Source organism: Paralichthys olivaceus, chromosome 21 (genome assembly GCF_024713975.1).
Source record: "Paralichthys olivaceus isolate ysfri-2021 chromosome 21, ASM2471397v2, whole genome shotgun sequence".
NCBI lineage: Eukaryota > Metazoa > Chordata > Actinopteri > Pleuronectiformes > Paralichthyidae > Paralichthys > Paralichthys olivaceus.
In genome coordinates this window covers 16,465,897-16,489,903 of record NC_091113.1, presented here as the reverse complement: position 1 = coordinate 16,489,903, position 24,007 = coordinate 16,465,897, and the positions used below count along the sequence as shown (strand labels likewise).

At 40.2% G+C, this 24,007-nt stretch overlaps 1 protein-coding gene across 1 annotated transcript in view; it reads left to right on the top strand.

Moving 5' to 3' along the window:
- ca10a (carbonic anhydrase Xa) overlaps window positions 1-22,135 on the top strand; it is a 239,321-nt gene extending 217,186 nt beyond the window's left edge. Inside the window, exons 5-9 of the mRNA XM_020082888.2 lie at window positions 3,580-3,675; window positions 10,270-10,342; window positions 13,794-13,948; window positions 14,574-14,748; window positions 21,187-22,135. Of these exons, the coding sequence (XP_019938447.1) occupies window positions 3,580-3,675; window positions 10,270-10,342; window positions 13,794-13,948; window positions 14,574-14,748; window positions 21,187-21,209 (522 nt within the window). The 3' untranslated portion in view covers window positions 21,210-22,135. The remainder of the gene's footprint in view (window positions 1-3,579; window positions 3,676-10,269; window positions 10,343-13,793; window positions 13,949-14,573; window positions 14,749-21,186) is intronic.
- Window positions 22,136-24,007: the final 1,872 nt, after the last annotated feature.

Here is a 24,007-nt window from a genome sequence, read left to right as displayed (position 1 = left end):
GGTTAGAGTGAAATTTTGCTGTCAGAGCCTCATGTGATTCTAACAAAATATATATCGTTCTTTAAAAAAAACATATTTCACCTTGTTTAAATTGACAGTTTGTACGGTTTAGTCTCCAGTACAGGTGCAGATATTAGTTGAAGCAAATATAGATATCGATTCATTTACACATGCTAGTGGAACAAATGCTGATTTGCCCAATCGCTTTTCATTTGGTTTTTGGCAACAGAATCCAAACACAGATTGGGGTTAAATGCTCTTTGCTAATATTGCTAACAAAGTGGGAGCAGAATGTTATGGCTATGGATATGTTACTGTATTCAGTAGTTAGTGTGAGTCTGTTTGAAGAGAGGGACATTGTGATAAATGATGTAGAGCTGCTGGCCAACAAGCAGTAGCTCTTCTCCTCTGCCCTTTCTTCAAATGTTTCTCTATCTAATTACAATCCCTATTTTCGCCCTCTTTCTCTTTGAATCGCCCTCTTTTTCTTCTCTGTTTGGCAGACATTCTCACTTTATTATGGCCCACACTGGCCTTTTATTGCCCACCAGCAGCAAACTTTGTGCAGTTTGTCATTGAGGGAGTGTGGATGAGTTCTTTTGGCTGCCTCTGCCACTCTCACCTAAAAATCTAATCAGATCAGCGCAGGGCCCTAATCACTTCCTCTCTCGCCTTGATTGCATTTATAGACGTTCTGTCGCTCTGCGCTCCCCCAGTCGAGCATTTCATAATTACTCTCCTCTTACATTTGTTTATTTATATCCGCCAGTACAGTATGTGCCGAGTGTTTTGCCAATGAGCGAGGATGAGAGGTTTATGAGGGTGAGGAGAGAGAGACTGAGGGCCTTTGGGAAAGATCTAAAAAGTCATTACCCACCTTTTGTGCTCAAAAAATAAGAGCTTTACTACCTTTATATTCATAACAGCTCTTTGTGTAAATTGCTATAGAAAATATAGTTCTGCAGCCAAAGGGCAATAAATATGAAGCTAAGATTACAGTAATATGGCCAGGAGCAGTGGCAAGTTAACTTTTTTAAGATTAAATCAGGCTGTAGTTATACTGTTTTAACAGTATTGACAGAGAAATCTGTTTTCCCATTTAGTTTAGTCTTGCAACAGATCTGTTAATCCAACTCTGACAAAACTAGTCATGCATTGCAAGTATAGTGTAATGTCTGGTTCTGGATGTTTTAGCTTGGATCAAATACTATGTGTGAATAATCAACAGGTTGAAACAGACTTTGACATTTCTGCAACATAACAGAAATTCGGGCTGTCACACCTTACATTGACTGATGCAATGCACTGCTATAGTGTTTTAAGCCCTGTTAGAATGTTTTAACCAGGTTTGTCATATCACAGTAACCTGAATAAATACACAAAGACGCCCATGAGTAAACTGGAACGTCCCATATTTTACACTTTTTCAGTTTTCATTTCAACGTTTTTATATCCATATAAAGATATGCATATAAAAGATCTTGTCAATGTAGTTTTACAGCTGTTTTCTCTGGAGCTCAGGCAACATGACATTTGTTCAAGAGTCAGGGAAACAGAACAGGCGGTCAGAGCCTCTCTTCCATTTGGCTGACTGTTTTCTGAGTGATGCATGACCAGGCTAACCGCAGTTAACAGAGTGTGCTTACTACTGCAGCTTGGTAAGATCCCTCAATAAATGCAAGTGGTAATGGTCAGTGTTTAAATGAGCTGGAAATACAGTGAATAGACTAAAATTCGAAAATGGTATTTAAATATTTCAAATGTTGATCAGTGTTCTTGATGAAAATCCTGCAAGGTTAGACATGCTGTGCTGGGGCCATGGCTGAGTCATTGTGTGACTGCATCGCTGTGACATCACAAAGTTAGAGAAACTGTGACAACTTGTTTTAAGCACAGTCTCTGAATAGAGGCTGTGTGCACTTCTCCATAGATTCAGCTTTTTGATGTATTTACCTGCTTTATAATCAGAGTCATAGAAATATCACATTGTACAATATGGGACCTTAGGTTTATATAAATATCGAAAGAACTGTGTGGGAGATCTCACCTACGTGAAGCAGAGTGGGAGGCTGTGGCTCAGGACATTGAGCGGTTCATCCATAAAGTGAAAGGTTGGCAGTTAAATCCCAGTCTACCCCATTCCGCGTGCCAAAGGGTCCTTTGACAAGACACAGAGCCCCACATTGCCCCTGAACAGATACACTGTGTGAATGGGTTAATATCCAAACTGTACTGTAAAGTGCTTTGAGTGGTCATCAAGATTATAATATAAATATAAATACAGGACATTTTCCATTTAGTGTGCAAATTCCAAGGGTTCAAACCTTTGGCTACTAAATGTGTCGCTTTTACTTTTAGTTAATTCGCAAAAGACCTGTGTGTCAGAGTTGATTCAGAGTCAAGAATCTTTTTTCCGTCAATACGAGGAAAAGGCAAGTACAGTAAGTCTGTACATAGCTACAGAAACACCCAGCAGTTGGGTAGCCTACGATAAAACATTAACAAACTACAAAATAGCAAGACCAAGGACATTTAGAATCATCTGTTTGGTGAAGGAAAATTAATTTATTTTCTCAGCAAATCAATAATGCTCTAGTCAGATGCCACCTTGTCAACAGTCATGAGAAGACTTTATGTACAGAACCACAGTGGATTTACCACGAGGTGTAAACCGCTGGTATACCTAAACAAAGAGAAAGTCCATTCTCTGAACTGATGAAACAAAAGTCAACCAAAATTAGAGAGGAAATTGTAAAGAAAAACAATGAGCCACCCTTACCCCAAGATGTCCCCCTTATCTGTCAAACAGGTAGTGGTTCTGTTACGGCTTGTTTGCGTATGGTAGCCAATGGAACTGGCAAACTGGGATAACGTCATTGCTGAAGAAAGCAACAGGATGGATGCAGAGCTATAGAGAGGATTCTCTGTGGTCATATTTATTCAATTCTGTCAAAACTCATAGGATGACATTTTGTCATTCAGGAGGAACTTCTTTAAAATCACTTTAAAGCCACTTTTAGTGCTTGGAAATGGAGCAGTACCTCCTGCCAACGTCCAAACATCATTAAAATGCAGGAATATTTAACAGCTGTAGTGGATGAAGCAGCTGTGTCAGTGAAACGTTAACCTCATGCTGGGAGATGGTTTATACAGTCTCACCTCAGCCTGTTAGAGCCGGCTGGCCTTGGATAAAACGACGACAGCATCCCTGCCTTTTTATATCCCTTATTACTTCTATCCACATCTACACTGAGTATAAAAATGTTCTGAACACCAGCGCTTCTCATTAAACGGACCGTGAATCCATGGGACAGATTTGATCCAATATCGATTTCCCCTTTAAAAACATCTGACACGTTGCAGTACGATGGAGGGATTTAACAGAATGGGAGATTATTGACGAAAAGGCAACCGGATATAGATTTTCTACAAGTGTGTTTAACTCTGACATTTTTATTTTGTCCTCAGCGTGGAGATCAGCCTTGTGTTCTTACTGTCATAGCATTTATCAGCCAGGAAATGTCAGATCGTGATTTCCTTTCAGTTAATCTCTACTAATGTCTTTTCTTCATGTTTCAGGTTCAACTGATCCACTACAATCATGAGCTCTACACAAACTATACAGAAGCTGCTAAAAGCCCCAATGGACTTGTCATAGTGTCCATATTCATGAAGGTAAGTCTCAAATATGTTTGATATGCCAATGTATAGGTTGTTTTCTTTAACACAAAATGTTTATATTATGTTGGCATGCCCCAGTGGTTTACATCCAGCATTGTTATGCTGGAAAGCTACAATACAAATAGTTTTTTGGGTTTTTTTAACATTTCTCTATACATCCTGAATTGAAGCTACAATGATCTGGTGGAGCCAGTGTTTAAGCATTGCAAGATGGCTACATCATACAAATATGATTGAACATGTGGAGCAAAATTAAACAGGGCTTAAAGGTCCAGTGTGTAAGATTTAGGTGAAAGGGAACTATTGGCAGTAATTTAATGTAGAATAATCCTCATGATGTTTTCACTAGTTTGTTTCGTCTTAATTGTATGAATTGTAGTTTTCTTTACCGCAGAAAAGGCTCTTTATATTTAAATACTTTATATTTACATCGAGGGGGTCCTCTCTATGGAGGCCGCCATGTTTTTTACATTAGTCCAGACTGGACAAACTAAACACCTTTTGAGTTTTTATGACAACTGAAGCTGCCACAGGTTCTTTTTCATGTTTGGAAGGAGAGGGTGAGGTGAGGGGTGTTCAGCTGCAACATGCAACCTCAACACTAGATATCACTAAATTCTACATTCAGTGCAATTTGACTTGTCACACACACTGAATGTATTGTTGTTTTGACATGTCCACCCTTGAGAAATGGAAGCTGAATGCATTTGCGACACCATTCATTTTATTATTCAAACTGGTTTTCCTTCTGTGGCGTGTCAAAATGTCTTTAAAAAAAAGACATGTAGCAGTGACAGATTTTATTCATGAGTACATTTTTTAAATATTTTACAATACTAACTGAATCAAAGTTTGACACTCCCCTGAACATGCCATACATTGTTCATGCAATGTGCATGAATACGGAAAATTAAATGAAATCAAAATATAGTGTGACCCCCTTTTACCTTTTTTTAAAGCGCAGTTAGGTTGTTTCAGACCTTTTGGAGAACTTACAGATCTTGGGGGTCTGTGGGGGCCACATGTTGTGTTGCAGAACCAACAATCTTGGTCTTCTTGTATCTGAGGATAGTTTTTAATGACTGGCTGCACGTCTCCCTGATTAATGACATGAGCCTCTAAAAAAGCCTTGATTATATTAATTACACATCAGACAGAAGAAACTGACACAACCGAAATTGTCTATTCAATAATAGAACAAGCCAAGTACTCAATCAATCAGTCGATCAAATTGTTACAGCCCATATTCACATATCACAATATTTCTCATAGGGCTTAAAAAAGGTGCAACATCCTCTGCTCTTTAACCCAAAAGGAAAAATCAGCTGTAAAGTGAATGTCTCAGAGAATCATCGCACGGCAGATTAATGACATGGCACAAGATATTATGAGAACTCTGAAGGACACTACAGTATTCATTGAATGTCGGGCGACAAAGGTTTAGATACATTTAGATCCTATAGGCACAAAACCCCAAACAATCTTAAATGTGTACAGTGTGTCTCAGAACATGTTTAAACAGTTCACAGGTCAAATAGTCACTTTTCTAAGTAGCCTCACTTGTTATGAAAAAAAAACTGTATGAGACTTAGCCAAGACATTTTCTTTCTTTGCAAAATGCCAGTAATTAAAGGGAGGTTCCGCAATACAGCATTTTTGGGGACAGTTGATGACGATGAGGTGGAATCAAATGTTACCATATGGATTTTTGTGTTTCTCCTGAACAAATTTGTCTAATGTGTTCATCTTTAACATCATTGTTTTTGGGGTGGATCCATCACACTGGAATATAAAGCGATGTAATGGTTAAAGAATCAGTCGGGGGTGAAATTTTGTTTCGGCGTGATGGTTGCATGGCTCCCACTCTGTCACTCTGCTGCTCAGCCTGCATATTCCCCACAAACAATTAGCAATCCAATTATCCTGCTGAGCAAAACAATGTGCTCCTTGGCTTTATGTCAGCGCTGAGCAGCAGTGTTAGGGAGGTGGCAGTACTCCCCTGTCTCTTTGCTGTGTCTGAGAGGTTTCCATCTTGAATGAGAGGCTCAGAGATCAGAGACCTAGCCAACATCCTCAGCACTGTGAACACGAAGGCTGCTAACTGCTAATTACTTCCCCGATGTCGATGAGACCCATCCTTTAGTCTTGAAGAGCCAGAGGAGACGCTGACCCAGGTCAGCCCTCCACGATTTTCCCATCAAACAGCAGAAGAGCGCGTAGGAGGGAAAATCCATTCAATGCTTAGGTGCTGTAAATCTGACAAACACAATAGACAACTTCAACAAAAATGTTTTAACGAAATTTTGAAAAAGAAGTTTGAGTCATTAGTAAGAGTTGTTTCAAGGCTAGACTGAAAAAACCTGAAGGTCAAACAAGTTAAATTAAACATCCATCAACCACAGTGTTAGTAACATCCAATCTAATCTTGATTCACATTTTATTTTTCTTCAAATTTGTTGAAACCTGATAATATAGTCAGCTGTTTTAGTCAGCGTACCCTGCATTAAGTGTTACACAAATTCAGAAGCCGTTGTGTGTTTATTTTTGTTCTCAACTACAAGAGCTGAGCATTCTGGATTTAAACTGCTTCTCACCTCTGGCTAGCTTCTTCTCTGTCGCAGCAACAGATAAGGGTAATTGGTTTCATAGTACCTTATGCCATACCAGAAAATAAATCTACAGTATAGTAAAACTATCATGAAACTGATTTTTTTCAGAAGGGATTAAAGCAGTAAAAAAAAAAAAAACACCTCAGGAAGCAGTGGCTTGCATAGTATGGGGACTTTTTTTTGCATCTTCATTATTGTATTTCCTGCTGGTGTGAGTAAGACTGTACTGAAACCAATAGAGTTTCTTTTCAAATAAGCCTTAAAATGTTTTTTTTTACAGAAAATCATTAAATTACCATCATTGTCACATACTGTCTAAAAACAACCTCTGCAGATTGGTATTTAAAATTATTCACAACGCTGCTCCGCTACCACTGAAGAGTTTTTTTTCAGCTCTGCTCGGAGCAAATGAGCAGAACATCTCGATCCGCTCTAAATTAAGACTTAAACTTCCCTCTGCGGGGGGGGGGCTTTGTGCAATCTGCTTTCTCATTTACAGCCATCAAACACTGGAATATGCTTTCAGCTGAGCTTAAAATTTGAGGGAAAAAAACGTGGTTGAAATGTTTTTTTTTTTCAAATTATTGATTTTTTTTTATTGATTTTGAGCAACGAGTCATGTCAACATTAATTTAACCATGATTCAGATGTTTAATTGTGTTTAATTGCAATTTTTTGATATATTAAATGAATGTGCTGATATTTGTTGATATGTACTGTCTGTATAACTGTTTGAAGACCTTCATGTTGAAGTTTGTAAATTAATGTTTTAGTATTTGGTGTGTTTTAGATTTAGTGTGTACCTGTCCAAGGACTGCAGATGGAAATTAGCAGAAATCTGGCAGAAATCAACCTTTTCATTTTGGAATTAATGTTTTTGTGCATTGTCCTTGTTTAAAAAACAAAGAAGTGACAAAAGTGGACTCTTAAAAAGTTGCAAAGAAAGTAGCCACTGATTTTTGGGTATTTTTCTGTCACAGGTTTTCTTGTAGAGTTCAAACCCTAAAACAATAGACTATTCTAGATAATACAGTATAATGATGCTACTAGTGCTTTAAGCAGCACTTGCAGTGCCCAAAAACTGAACATGTTTAGTCCAGATGTGGCCGCGGGGTAACGATCGTACACAGACCGGGCAAAACGGCTGTAAAAACAGTGGAAAGCAGGACGGTGGTCAGTGACTGTATTACAGCAGTTACATTTTTATATCTTTGACTTGCTTTTCTTCAGACTCTGACCAACAGTTGGAATTTGAGCCTGAGAATGCAAAAAGTTGTAGCAGCTTTTTTCATTAGTCTATACCAGAAATCAGATCTGCATCAGATACAGGCGTAGGATAATTAGACCTACCTTATTTTACATTTTCTCATGTGTCCTATGTTGTGATGCCATCAACATTCAGAAGGAGAAAATCTTACTTCCTTCTTGTTCTTGCCAATTTGTACCTTCACTTAACAATTACAAGTTTTTATAAACCAACACACTGTTGAGTGATTTTGAATTGTTTTGATTTGAAAGTAGTGATAGTGTTTGTGGTCACCAATGTCTAAAACAACTTGCTATACCAAAAAGGGCCTAACTTCTGTTCAACACTACGTTGATCTATTTTTGTTCACCCTTCAAAAAATACTCCGAGCACAACAGTCTGTGAAAGTCATCGCGGAAGTTGTTGAAATTACAATTGAAATTTGAATTGCAAATTCAGAGGTAGTGAAGTCCAGGGAAAATACATTTAGTTCATGCTTGTTGCGGTATTATCCAAAGAGATAACACATAAAAAAACACAATCACGCTCACATATTACCACTCACACGCCCACCCAGCTGACTGTGTTCTATCGAGTCACTCTGTAGTAGTGTGGTGCAGGTAATTAATCAAATTTCTGTTCAGAGCAGAAGCTTCTTTTTCTTACTTTTCATTGACTTGTGCTTTTTAACTTTCCGATACCACCACTGTGACTCAAAATGCCAGGAATACCCCCCACCACCTATTGTAGGCATGGAGTCGTGAGGCACGATTTAGGACAGCAGTGGGTGACTGCAGCTCCGTGAGGACTCTGGTGAAAACAAAACCCTCAGCAGACAGACAGAGAATGGAAGGCCAATTCACACTTTAATGTTGACTGATGTAACAGCAAGAAACGCGTGGATCTTTAAGATTTGTCTCATGGTTATCCTGTGTCTGACCATCGAGCCATAAGGCCCTGCGGCTGTAGTCCTCTCACACCTAATGTGAGGACATTCCTGGAATGGAAGAGACAGGATAACTGAATTCCCCTTGGCTGCTTTTCTAGGAAAACAACCAAAGAGAAAGAAACAGAAAGTAGGAAGGCTAAGCAGCTGGAGTTTCTGGTAGAGCTAAAGTAATTTCAGTTGCAGGGAGAGGAGGACAAGGACAAGCACATCGCTTTATTTATTTATCACTTTGCCCAAAGACATCTCATGAGTAAGGTGAGGATGGCGTGAGGAAAAGAGAAGTCTATGAATGGCAGGGGAGTGAACATGAAGTGTGAGGTGCTTCCTTCAACAATTAGCAAGTATGAGTCTGAGTTGGGAACTGCCCCGCACATCTCGTACCTCACTGAACATTGAAGAATTAAAAATGCCTCTCAGCTATTGGAGTAATTTAGCATGGTGCAGTTTATGGGTCAAGTTTCATTAGTCTTGTTTGTTAGTATTGTCCAGGTATTACTCATGTTTTGGAAACCTACTTGTCACATTACTGGGACTTGTGTTCTTCATGGGGACAAAAAGCAAGTCCATATCATTTTAAAGTGATGTTTGAAGGTTAAGTTTGGGTAAAGATTAGGTTTGAGGTTTAGGTTTAAGGTTTAGATTAAGGTTAAGGTTTGGGTTAGGCGAGGAGTAACTATGGTTAAGTCTCCAGGAAATCAATGTACGTCATGGTAAAGTCTGTCTGTGTGTGTGTGTGTGCGTGCGTGTGTGTGTTTGCATTACTAACATCTGTCCCACTTGTGTTTGCAACACCAATAAAAAGCCTTGACCCGTGGTAATTTAAATTATAAAAACAAATCCAGCTGTCTCATTTCTAAAATGGAGTTTGCAAAAACGTTACCAACAAACATGTTGAGGCAGCTGTGGCCCTGGAGGTAGAGCGGCTCATCCAATGACCAGAAGGCCGGCAGTTTGATCCCAATCTCCCCCTTCCATACCTCTAACCGAATTCCATGCCGAAGTGTACTTGGGCAAGATACTAAGTGTGTGATTGATGTGTGATAGAGAAATAAGCACTGAATGAATGTGTGTGGGTGAATGGCAAAACTGTACTGTAAAGTGCATTGAGTTGTTGTCAAGACTAGAAAAACCATTGACTATTTAACTACTCACCATGTCCTGACTCCAAATACATAAAGTACATAATGCACAAACATCCATCTTCTCGTTTAATTCTCTGAAATATAACTTTAATGTGAAGCCAAATGTTCACTTTCTTTTCTTTTGGTACTTTTAAATTGCTGTGACGCTGTTGGTGTTGGCAGGGGAGAGGCAGCATGCAGTGTAAGGGAGAAGGGAAGGTAACATTGAGCGGGGTCGCTGGATCCTGGCATGTTCATCTCTTATGATTGTCTTGATCCTCTATAGAGATCCTCTTAGAAAGCGAAAAACACAATGTTTTTGCTCTCTAAAAAGATGGAATATGGTTCGTCATGGCAACAGTGTGTGGCTGTGAGCTGTTTCTAATGGTGTCTTGAAAACAGTGGGAGCCTTTGTTTTCCAGAAGGCAAAGCAGCAGTAGAAGAGAGTGTGGGAGCTTCTGACTGTGCAAAATACATCAGCGGGTTTAGATATTTCATGAGCGTTAAATGTGCTGGGTAAAAATACTCTGGTAATATCCTTCAGATGCTGGACTAAGTAGATTAAATTTAGTCTATTTTTCCATCGGTTGTCAGTTTATAACGTGATCAGACCTCTTTCTTTTTCAAGTGTAACATTACCCCTTTTCACCCCCTCTAATCCAGATTGCTGAGACATCGAACTCATTCCTGAATCGAATGCTGAACAGAGACACCATCACAAGAATAACATATAAAAGTAAGTGATTGTGGAGAAATCGAAATATCGAAACATCTGGACCACTTCTTGTCGTTTACCGTTCAATACACCTGCATGTTCGGAATGTTCTGTTCTCTTGTCATGTGTTAATGTTCTGGAGCTACTTCAGAATTATGCTCAAACAGTTCTACAATACACTGTGACTTTTTATTGTTCGTGTGCTGGACGTTGTGTGCAGAGCTTTTTATAAACAGTCTATGGTGCAGAGTGAAGTTGAACTTGGTTCATTTGCAATGATTTTATAGTTTTTATAAAAGAAACTGAATTGTTATTACTGTTTGTGTGTGTGGCTTACATGTCTGTTTGAATGACATATATTTTTTCATAACCGGCTAATTCAGAGGTCTTTTAAACCATCAACACAATCTTCACACCCAAGTTCATAACTTTTACAACTCCCAAATAAAAGCTCTGTAATTTATATACAGCATTGCAGTAATGAAATTAATGTTGTGCTTTTACAGTGAAGACAAGTTGATGTGAATGCTTCTGCCGTGAAGGAGATTGGCAACGGTGACACTGCTGAATGTCCGATATGATGAAATGAGAAAAGTTTAGACGATCAAGATAATCTGAAACGATTCTGACCCGTGGTTCGACCCAGCTGCCGACCGCTGCTATAGTTTATCTGAGGCCACAGACTGAAGGCACCCCGCCCCCACTGGCTGCTGCAGAGCACCCTGTTTATACATATTTTTAGTAATCTAAACGTATCATGTGTCCAAATTGCATCAAATTTGAAGATGATCGCATGAGCACTAGGTGAGAAAATTAAAGGATGGACAGAAATACAAATAGTAGGATGCTGCATCTCTCTTACCAAGGCCCCCATGCTAACTGCTTCAACAGGTAAGTGGCCATTCTGAGCTATCGTTGGCTGTGATTGCAAAAATGCTGTTTGAGGGAGGACTTTACCAAACAGTCAATTGTTCAACAATCAAATAGTTTTTACTTTTACAGACGCTTTGGTTCTCTCATGGCATCATTATTTCATTTCAAGTGAGAGTTCAAGGAATGCTGCGGAACAAGGATGACGAGAGGCCTGCATGAGAATTCTTGATAGCTGGAGGAGGATGTTGGTGAGGAAGCATGTTAGGCAGCAGTCGACAGCTGCTCTCCTGAGGTTTCCCTCTGCCAGCCTGCCATGGTGCAGAAGCAGCATAGGCACAGAGATGGCCCGGGGCTATCTTGAAAAAAGAGACGAATAATTGGATTAATGGGGGGAGCAGTGAGGGGCTGCATAAACACACTGACCCCTTGTGGCAGGGAGGAGTCTCAGAGGCACTGAGCGGCACAAGAGGCTGCCGGCGAGGGGTAGGTGGGGTTGGTCCTCCGGGTCCAGCTGGAGGAGCATGGATTCTGACAGCTGTCAAAACTCCCTCAGATACACCATGTTACACACACTGACACACACAGATTCGCACACTGCCCCCTCATGCTTATGAGTCCTTAAGCGCATCCCCTCTCAGCCAGTAATGCTGCCAGACTAACTCTTCTTTAAAAGCACATATGTGCACACATGCACATCATCCAAAGAGAATTATTTATTTCAACCACACCATCAAAGATCACCGATAGAACTTCATCTTTTGTAGGTGGAGGCGTAATAGCATATCGAGCAGAACAGAGAACAGGGATTTTCTCAGTTTAAGCTCGACCGCTAAATCTTTCATGAATTAATATTCTTTTGATGAATACTCTTAACAACATGCAGTATGTAATAGTGATCCAGAACACAATGGAATTAGCATTAAAGCTGCAACGGTCCATCACAGTGACCCCATCAAAAATACGCAGCCCATTTGTCAGCAGAGGCCCAAGAGATGACAAGTTATTGGGAGCACGCTATTGAAGTGTGAAGAGGAAGAGAGAGAGAGTTGCAATCTGTCTAATTAGAGTCCTGACAGTGGAGACAGTTTGGATAAAAGATCTTTTGTGCTGCATCACCAACAGCCTGTCATTCACAGAACAGTAAATGATATGTGAAATAAGAAGTGGGAGAAAACGTTTGGAAAGATGAGCTCAGTGTATGAGCGGGGGGGGTGTCTGTGCGTGTATGTGTGTGTGTGTGTGACTAAACCCAGACATGATTATTGAAATTTTATTGGAGCCTACATTATTTTTCAAATACACTGTACCCTCTATATACTCCCCTCAAAAATTTAATATATATTTTGATGCTAAAATACTGTAACAATCCAATGTAGACTTACCACAAGCTACAGGATCGTGAAACAATGTTTTATGCTCTTGTAAACGACACAAGTCTGTATGAAACCATCTGCGTTTTGAGAGAAATATGTTTTATTTGTGATGTCAAGGAGAAATACGACACTCCCCACAATCCACAGGTATAATAGCCACGTCTCTGATTGGTGGAGCTCGCTGTTGACATGGTTATGTTAACCACAACCATGGAAATCATGTCAGCTGCGATCAGATCATTCAGTGTTACTGCACTAGGTTATTAAATTAAACTCCATATGAAATACTACTGTATATACATACATACGAGATACAAACAAATATATTGCAACACTATATTATTAAAAATCGCAATGGTTCAGGGGAAGCGTAGTTCGTTCACTCTTAAAAAAATTGTGTTCACAGAACCTCTGCCTTTTTTTTTTCCAATAAGTTTTTTGCTCCAAATCAAATGTTTTATGGTCGAGATTAATGTTGCCAGGATTAAAAAAGGATTTAATGAACATCAATGGAGAAAATTGATGTAAAACATCCTGAATCCCAGCCATTCTAAAAGTGGGCAGACACAGTTATGCTCTATAAAAAAGTGTCAACAGCATCTATAAAGATTTGAACCCCTAAATCCCTAACCCTACAGCAGTGGTCAGCAATTATGCAATAATATCTGTCCTCATTTTCATAATTCTATTATTTGTATTTCACCATATCAGACTGACACAGACATTCTCTGTGTTCCGGGTACTAATCTCCTTCTGCAGCAACACGGCAGCTCTACTCTGAAATGTTGTGAACTTGGGTCTGAAGATTGTGCCGATACTTCACAGACCTCTGAAATGCAATGTAACAAAAAAGCACCAGCTCAGCAGATCAATCAAACTTATATGTGAGCCACACACATGAGCCGTAATAAAGAGAGGCGAGAAGAACTGTTCGAGGAGGACTCAGTAATTCCAAGGAATCGTTATTAATTATCTCTGGAGCGTACACTAAGCTAAGCTAACAGCTCATTCCAAACAGATTTAGAATGCGCACGGCACTAGTATAATTAAGTGATTATTACACAATAAGAGAAAAATAAATAAATGATGCTACAAATTGCTTGTTTTTCCTGATTCTTCTCTAATGTTTGTGAAATACTTATTTTACATTTGCAAGCCTGTTAAAAAAACTGCAGTGCTGTATCACCCTCTTGTGATATATAATTATAATTCCCTTCTCGCTGCAGATGATGCGTATCTACTGACTGGCCTGAACATAGAGGAGATTTACCCAGAGACAAGTAGTTTCATCACATACGATGGATCGATGACCATCCCTCCGTGCTATGAGACCGTCACATGGATCCTGATGAACAAGCCTGTGTATCTCACACGTATGCAGGTGAGCTCTTGCCACCAACTCACACCTGAAACACAACTCTCAAAATACACTGAGGATTGTCTGTCTCTGCTGTAGAGACGTATCTATGGAGGACAATTACTGTCACAGATTTGGTGATACACCATTTAATCAATTAATAACTCATTGTGTAAATGTACATATCAATATATAAATCTTTAAATAAAAAAATTAATTCCATTAGATGTTTTCATGGACAATAAAGAGCAGAATTCTGAATAATTTATCCCAATGGAAATATGAATCTGTCGATAAATAGTTATTTTTAAGAAATATTGAAAGGAATATTGCGTCATCATTCAAGTTCTCATATGAAATATTAAATCTCTGTAAATTATTTTAACCTAATTAATTAAAATATCAACTAATTCATTATTTTGTATTTTATTCTTTTTGAATTTAGTATCGACTTTTAGTTTAAAATTAATTAATTTATATAAGAATTCATAAGGCTTTTACTCAGAAATGTTCTCAGCCCTTCCTCTGTCGAATCCCTCTACTGTCTGGCTGGACAATAATGCAGTGGATTCAGGCCATGCTCACATTTCCATGGTTCCTATACAACTTTTCTCTTCTCCTCTTTCCCTGCCTCCCTCTTTTATTTAAGATGCACTCTCTGCGCCTGCTGAGTCAGAACCAGCCATCTCAGATTTTCCTTAGCATGAGCGACAACGTTCGCCCGGTCCAGCCGCTGAACAACCGCTGCATCCGCACCAACATCAACTTCCGCATGCAGGGCAAGGACTGCCCCAACAACCGGGCCCAGAAGCTCCAATACCGAGGTAGAACTGACTAATGAATTCACATTGCTTTTTTTTTTTTATCTCTGTCTCCATCGTGCAAGTTCATGATAGGACGACCACTCAAAGTACTTTACACTGTGAGTCACTTTCACCCATCCATATAAACATTCATCCAGTACATCAGGTGCAGTTACTTGCCCAAGCACACTTCAACATGTAGGGACCCTGGGATCAAACCGCCAACCTTCAGATTAATGGATGGCCCACTCTTCCTCTTGAACCACAGCTACATTTCATTAGTCAACACATTATATTCATGAACCTACTAGGTGTTCACCAAATTCACTCTGAAGTAAAATTCCATTTGTGTGTCTATGTGATTGACTAACGACAGCCATCTTGACTGCATAAAGGAAAATAAATTGTCCGCAGAAAGTAACTCTGCTTGTTCATTGCTGTCACTAATCTCCATTGTGATAGTATTTCCATTGTGTGGATATGTAGTTGCGTTGTGTCTGGTGTTTTCGGTTAATGCACTTGTGTGAGAATTATCGGCTACTGCATAGAGCTCCGGGAGTCGATCACGCAATCCCATCATTCAACAGTCAAAATCAAAACACCGCCATTTTGGTAGGAAAGCGCAAGTTGCTGGTCAAACAACTTCTAGCAGGTAGTGTTGTGCCCCAGAATGCCAGAACAGTGGAGGGCAAGGAAAGGGGAGAGCATTTGATCGGATTCCTAAAGGTCCTGAAAGACGACACAAATGGATTACTGCCATAAAACGTGCTGGAAGCAAGCAGAAGAAACCGGAGCAATGGGACCCCACAAGCAACGGATTCCGCTTGTGTAGTGACCACTTCATATCAGGTATAGAATACAACGCTTCCTAACTTTAATATCATATTTATTTAATAGGTTTTTATTACAGCCTCAGTTAGACCTGTGCATTATGGCGTGAATTTGCAGGGCTAACAAAGACTAATTAACATACAAGTTAGCAAACCGATGAATCCAGTTACATTACAGTGTCGGTTGCCTATGTTAACGTTAACTACGATGAAGTGACACTTACCCTTCCAGTGATGATGAAGTTATCTTTAGCCGGTAGACTCCAAAGCTGAATATTCATCGCGAATCCAGGTTTCACCCATTTGTACCCCTCCAGGCTTTTGTAAGCTTTCAAAGTCTCTCCAGAGTAGGACGACGGGAAGTTAATCAGGTAGTTATAGATGTCTGGATACTGCAGGTCGGGAACATTGTCAGCTGCGGCAGTTTCAGTACTCGTGAAGAGCACCCCGGGGGCCATTATACGGGTCAGTAATGTTTAATCGATCAAGTTTTGCAATATATCGTTCAATATCCTTGGAACTAGTGTGCAGTGAACTCTGGCAGCTTGAAATCAACACTGGCGCCATTCATTTTGACTCAGACTTTTCCTGGCAACATGGCGGTGTAAACAAAATGAGTCGAGTGACGCCCGGAGCGCCATCAACCAATTTTGTAGAACTTATGATTGTAGCATAATAATTAAAAGTTAATGATATATATGGATTAGGGAAAAACAGAAATACCATGGTCCATAATAAGGCACTGTCTTATATCCTCCCCATTTTTTCTACATAGTTGCCATTACTTGAGGGTAAGATCATTTGGATAGTCATTTTTACCTTTGGAAATGTTTCTGCAGTGAAGTCGGTCCAGTGTGATTGACCGTCCACTCAAACGCCACACCTGCTGAGTCAAAGGGTCACTATCATGAGTATTGTTCCCCCCACTCACCTGCCCCTCCACGCTCATCTGTCATTAACCCTCACCGGCAATGTTTCCCATTCACACAATAATAACACAGCACAGAGCTTCACATAATGGCTGAAACTACCTGGTGAAAATTGAAAAACAGTCATTCATAGAGAGCCCCAGACTCATGCCAATAAAGCTCACACTCTACAATATTGGATTTATCCCTAGCTAAACATGTTACATCAATGATTCTATTTCTAAACATGGTCTTAACTTTTAGTTTTAAACTGAAAACTGAATGACTTTATCTTCCTCAGACACTTAGTCTTCCCCTAATTTCACTTTTTTTAAAGTTCAGTAGACAAACATAAAAGAGGAGGTGGTAGTTTTACCTTTTACCTAATGTCCCTTTTAGAGATTTTCTAACACACAGTAGAATACTCAGAAAAGCACAACTCACTGTGACTCTCTACCCCCTCTCAAAAGATGATGCAGCATTTTTATGATTTAACTTTATGTCCAGTGTTCCTATCGGTCGTGATAAAATCATTTTTCTCCGATTTAAACCATCATTTTAATGACCACGATGATTCAAAGTTATTACGAGAGGTATCCATATCAATTGATATTTTCATTAGGTACAATTCAACACAAAAGAACACAACAAATGTATTTATCAGTAATTTATCAGCTGAAAAAAATGTGTTGAAAAGCTGAGAGAAGATGGAGGAAAAGGAAATGACATGTTCCCTTTAACATCTTTCAACTTTTAATTGTCAATAATGCAGACAGTAAAGTGAGACAAGTCTATTTCAAGATGATTTCAGAAGACTAACCCCAGAATGCTTTCTTCCATAACTGAATGGGTTTTAAATCCATCACCCATTCCTAGTCTTCATAACAACAATCAAATGCAACTAATGTGGTGATGGATTTAAAAAACACGGTCAGTTGTGGAAGAAAGCACTCTCCCAAGAAATGATATTAAACCGTTGTCTTAATTAAGGCATCTTCCCCGCAGGTCATTAAACGTCAGTGCTAATTTCTAATCTGCCTTTTGCAGCAGATAAATATTGTGGATTCTGTGTGGGGGGAGGGGGGACTTTTTTTGTGGTGCTTTGTTCTTACATATCAGAGACTCATTGTGAATGATATGGCATTCCTCAAGGAAACATTGTTGGCCCATTGTTGTTTTCATTATACATGCTCCCACTAGGAAACATGATTAACCATCACCATGTCAACTACCATTTGTATGCTGATGACACAGTGGTACACGTCGGTTTCCCCAAATGACCCCAGTGCGCTGCTTGCTCACACTGCTTGTCTCACTGACTTTAATGGGTGGATGAGTAAAAACATTTTAAAAATTAAATGAGAAATAAAATATTTTACAGTGTTAAGAGAAAATCTATGCTCTATGCTTGGTGGTCTTAGATCACACATCACAAAATTGGGATACTGATTAAGTGATTTCAGACTCAGATCTTAATTTTATACGTAGTATATATAAAACCTTATGCTCTATAACTTTCTATCTGTTATCAGTAGGTAAAAAGGGGAGTTCCACCAAAATGTAGCTGGAGTTAAACTGCATCATCTATTCTGTGCTTAACAGTGAATGTGTGCCAAGACACTAAAAAGGAGCTAAAGGGCTGAGAATTCTCACATTTACAAGGTTTGTGGACTGCAACCTGGAAGATCCGAACACAACCTGGTTCATCTTCAGTTCAAACATGAACCCATGTTGATGATTATGACTGTGAGGTTGTGATCTGAAAAGACGTGCACTACTCTAAAAGACTACTTTCTATCTACTTACCGGAATTTCTTTCCCGTGCCACTTGGTGAAGCCATAGATGGACTGTTCGACTTCTGTGTGGATGTCTCTGTTCCAGCCAAAACAGTTTTCCCAAGAGCAAGCCCTGGGTGACCAGGGACATCGGAGCACTCCTAAAAGAGAAGAATAGAGAAGTCAAGACAGGAAGGAAGTAAATAGGAACCAGAAATAGCTGTCAGTGAATATCAGACAAGGAAAGGAAGCCTGTAGGGGGAAGCTGGAGCAGAGGAAGAAGGACCATTAGTTACAGGGACTGCAGTCAGATGGTAACAATGATAAAGCCAATGAGTCATCAACGGTGACACCACTGTTGTCCATTTCGGCGGACCAGGTGATAAGGTTGCCTCTGTGGGCAAGGTCAACGCTGTAGTGGAGGGGGGCAGAAACCTGAGGGTGGCTGACATCAACAGACCTGAAAAACCTGAAAGACTCACAAGACTGGCTCAGTCCTAGGGGTGCATGTAGTTGTGTAGAGGACAAAGACATTAACACTTCTCTCCATCATCAACAATGTTGGCCACAGAGTACTCTAGTGAGCCAGAGGAGCACATACAGCCAGAGACTATACACCAGCAAAAGCCAGGCCACTCACGCAACTGTCCTATCACCATCCTTGCGTGCCCTGAACAAAACACGTTTCCCCAGAGAGCGGTAGCTGGCGCTGTTGGCATGCTGCAACCCGACGCTTCCTGTTGGTGCTAGCTGCAGCACTTGATGTTTGTCAGATGCCATGCAGCGGCACTGAGGCGGCAGTGTGTTCTCAGCTGAAGCGCTCCACAGGAGGTCCTTCTTTCCTTTGGCCATTTCTCCTCTTTCAGCACATTTTCATCAGTATTCTGCTGCTAAACTACTTTAAATTGTTGACCCACATTAGACTTTTTTATACAACTTGGCACATCACGCTAAATTTACTGTTAATGTACTTTTAAATTTTTGTATTTGCACATTACTGTTTGCACATCTGCATTGTAAATGTTCTCTCCTCACTATTTTACACTAGTTTTGACTTATTTACTTCCTCCTTCCCAACTGAGTGTTGAGCAGTTGTAACAAAGTAATTTCCCTGCAGGCATCATTAAAATTTTCCTGACTCTGATTTTAATTACTTATTTATATTCAGTTACATATTTAAACTACCTGACAACCTCTCACTGCCTTTTGTCAGTTTCCAGGCTCCATGAGGTTACCTTTTTAGCCGTGTTGCCCACCCATATCCCAGCAGTCACTTTGATGCGAACAATATCTCATATAAATGATAGGAATAGATGTAGGAACTTGAAAAAATAAGGTCCAATTTGCAGTGGAGCAGAATTATCACTTAAAATTCAAGGCAACTCTCTTTAAAGGTATAAATTCACTAAACCCAGATATGTTGCAGTTGCTGCAGCTATTTACGTCCCGTGAACTGCAAGATGTATTATTTGGTCATTAAGGAAAATGTATTTTTACTCGTTAAACTCAGCTTCAGGGGGCAACATTCCTCCTAAATGTCCCTGATGTAATTTGTTTTAGGAACGACATCTACATTCATTCCAGGGGATTATTGGTTGATCTGGACTCCCTATTATAATTAATAAACTTCATATCAAATTGGATTGCTGCGCTGAGAGTCCACTAAGGGTTGTTAAAATGCAGACTGCAGATTGATGTGCTAAAGAAGGAGAAAATTAAACGGGCAGTACAAAGTGAGACGGCAGGACAGTCTGAACACCTGTTTGGCTCTGACTGACAGAGCTGGCTAAAAACTGGCTCGTCACAGCTCACTGCAACCTGGGAGGTGTTGCCGCAGTCTGTCATCTCCTCTGCTCTGTTTCAGCCGATATATCTGGTGCACAGAATGTTCCCTTTCACCCCTGAAGCGAAAATACGCTTAAGGCGAGAGGTTCCCCGAGTCTCTGCTAGTCACTGTGTTATTTTGGTCTTTTTATTTTTTTGCTTAGTATCTGCTGTACTGTGGCGGACACGCATCATCATTGTCTTTCCGTCTGCATCTCTCTCTCTCTCTCTCATTCTCTCTCTGTTCAGCTTGACTCATCCTTCTTTCGCACCTTAAGAGATGGAATTCTTATTCAGTGCAGCAGTTGCGGGGAGATTTCTACCCTGGCCATCCACCTCAGACCCTCCTGAGCAAACAAACTTCATAGAGCAGACCAAAAAAAAAACCGCCAAACAAACATTAGAAGAACTGCTTGCATAATTGTTTGGAGATTTGAAGGCGAGATGAAGTGCAGCGATGTGGGGGCGTCTCATTAAAAGCAAAAATATATCTCTGATTATTTGTGTAAGGTCAACCTTTAGAGCGCAAGCACCGAGACACAGTTGTCGCCCTCCCAGGGAAGGTGATCACAGAGGTGACTGAATGTGCAGTGACGGAGGTCGGGGAGCTAATAATGTTGTGTATGTATTTGTTTGTTTGCCTTTTATGTGTAACACCTGAAGAAAGGAAATATGATTATGATAGCACTCTCTTAATAAATCCCTTCTTTCACAACCGAGAGGTTCCTTTTTATCAAATTACAGTGTTTACTGGTTCTTGGCATCTCCTCGTGTCTGGTATAATTTTCTGTCAAGGCTGCCATTCAAAGCATAATGGAACCAATTCAGACCCCCCCCCCCCAATAGCACCCATCTACCACCACATACCTGGGCTCATTCATTCAATTCACTAGAGTGCCGTTCCTTTTTAAATTGTATGTTATCGCTAAAGATGAAATATGGTGTGTGTGTGTGTGTGTGTGTGTGTGTGTGTGTGTGTGTGTGTGTGTGTGTGTGTGTGTCTGTGTGTGTGTGTGTGTGTGTGAGTTTGGGGGGGGTTAATGCCGGAGAGCAGTTGAACTATGGTGAGAGCTGCATATATAAATCACTATTCTCACTCCTGTCCTTCTCCTCTCTTCCAGTGAACGAGTGGTTGCTAAAGTAGCCTCCCTTGGATGAGCATGGAAACGAGTGTCAGAGATGGAGAGCGGGAGCGGGATGAGGCGAAGGGAAGGAGGGGAGGACGGAGGAGGTGAACCCTGGTTTGAGGCTGCATCTCATCTAAGATTATTTCATGGCATTGTATAAAGACAAACAACACCAGACATTATCTGAATTAAGGGACTTTGCATTGCGAGCAAAGAGACTTCTCTTTTCATACATACAGAACTGTTTGAACCCTCGATCTAACACATGCTAACAAGTCCTTTCCCCCACTGTACGACTATATCTATACGGACATTTTGATACCAATACTTTTTTGGGAGAAAACAAAAAGAGACACTTGGAAAGAAACTTAAAAAAAAATGTTGAAGCATTTATTTGATAGCCTCCCAACCGCTAGGAGAACGTTGGGACTTTAAAGCCTTTGTACATAAAGTTGTTGCTATCAACAGGAAAATCCAAGGACTAAGTCACTGCCCCCACCCTGCCGGTCAAGACCTAAAAGTGAAGTCACCCTGATCCACACGGACGTTTCATTACAGTCACGAACAAGGCATGCAGTCAGCGAAACCAACAGAGAGGGAACACCGCCTTACCTTGTCATTTTCCAAAACTAGAGTCATGTCATGGGAGACGAGTAAATATTTACGGGCTTTCTTACGGCCTCAGAGCAACCAGTGTCTTGGCCTCGTTTGTACATATTATAATTATCAATACTGCAGAAAAATCAATATGTAAAGATACGTAATGAATTAACATTGAAAAGATATATTAAGAGGAGTTGAGAATTTTAAAAAGCTTGGCGCACTTTGAATTCTGGAACAGCTCTCAGTCTGAGCTGATGCCTTTTTTCTGTTTTATTGTTTACAATGGTCATACACTGTGTTTGAGTAATGTTATCAGCCCAATAAATGTGTCTGAAAAGTTCACTTTGGAAAATGCTTCACTATATGAGGATCTGACTTATTGTATCTGTACCTGTTTTGTACCGTTCCATATTAAATGTGTTGATATGTCAATATAACCCCTATAGGCGTGCTCAATAACGCCAGCACCACAGAGAAATCACCGAAGATCTCATGATAGCGTTTCCTTGACAGAGCATCCGAACAGCCTGGCTCACTTAGCGTCGTTTCTGTCATACAGACAAAGCTTATCAGCCGCGCGCAGAGGAAGCTCTGTCAGTGTTACCGTGACTTGTCATGGTCTTTCAAATCACATCAGCAGCCATCAGGGGACAAAGAGGACAGGCCTCTGCCCCCCTCCTGTGCTGATGGTGGAACACAATGCCTAACACAATGTTGTCTTTACAAGGAGCTGAACAACTTTGTCAGGATCCTCTGACTGGTTCACTGTAAGTGGTTAATGTGGCGGAGGTTGGGGAAAGGGGAGTACACAACGCAAAACAAGAAACGGATGTGTAGGAAATCAGCTCACAAAGAAAACAGTTTAATAAAAAAAACACTAGTTATATAATGATAGTAAATATTGAAGGACAGTCAGAGAGTGCATGGCTCCGCCGAGGCTTGACAGTCCCCTAATGAAACCATGTTTAAACAACTCCTAAATATCAGTCGCCTTAATGTGTCAGATTTTTCTCACCAAGACTCTTTCTCTGGTAAATAAATGAAAAATCTATATCTACCTAATTTAAATCTAATATTAAAGAAAGTGAAATAAAAAAAATTCCTGGATCCACCTCCTCATCCAGATCCAGAACAGATCCAAAATGTTACAGGATCTTCCTTGGGTCATGCCCCATCTCTCAAATAACTACGTAAACAAAAACATGACCTCTCCGGCAAAGGTAGCAATAATAATAATGATACAAATAAATATTATTATTATTATTAATGAGCTGAAGATTCTGGAAGTAAGCAAACATTCCAAACCACACTGATATTTCTAATGACATGTTAAAAGCACCTAACCCATATGTGGTGTAGTTCCCTTTACATCTAAATAAGGATGGAAACCTTCAGTATGATAATTATTCAGGTGCTTGTGGCTCATTGGTTCATTCATTTTCTTATGTATATCCTTCATTTTTATTCACATTCAACATTCTGACTTGTTTCTCCTCTTCATTACTCCTTATCTACAAATAGGAGAAACAAATAATTCGCTCCCCTGAACATGTATATGAGTCTTGCATTGTTGATAAAAAAAAACATGCATTTGAATGTTCATCTTCTGGGAAGTGCAACCAGATCTCCACACGGTTACAGAGAGGCTCCCTGGTCATTAGCTCAGTTATGAAATCCTGCCGCACCACGTCTCTGCTGCCAGGCTGCTAACAGCACTGTCAGTCACACACCTGAGCTGAGAGCGTCCACGGGCTGACTGACAGTTGCACTGCAGTGCCTTGCGCTGTCCTGCGACTGTCCGTTTCCGTCGCTTTCTCTATTTCCAAAACAAGTACGTTTTGTAGCGCGGACGTTTTAAGACGAGCCTCGGTTTGTCATGTTTACAGCCCGACATGCTACTGCTGAAAGAGAAGTGCAGTGAGTCTGCACACAACATGTGCCTGCTCAGGAAGCGCACGTCAACACAGGCTCTTCTCAAACTGTTGGATGGACTCGTTGACTTTTAGGGGACAGTCTTACAGATGGGGATAGTGGCAGATATTTCTAGATAGTCCCTTTGATTAATGGTGTTGCACCCACAATAGACTGTCACACTTCTGTACAAGTGGCCAATGACTACATAACGTCTATGATTGTCCAAATGATTGCTTCCGAAAGTCATTCAAAATGGATGCCCCCCCCCCACACACACGATCCACACATGAAAAAGTAT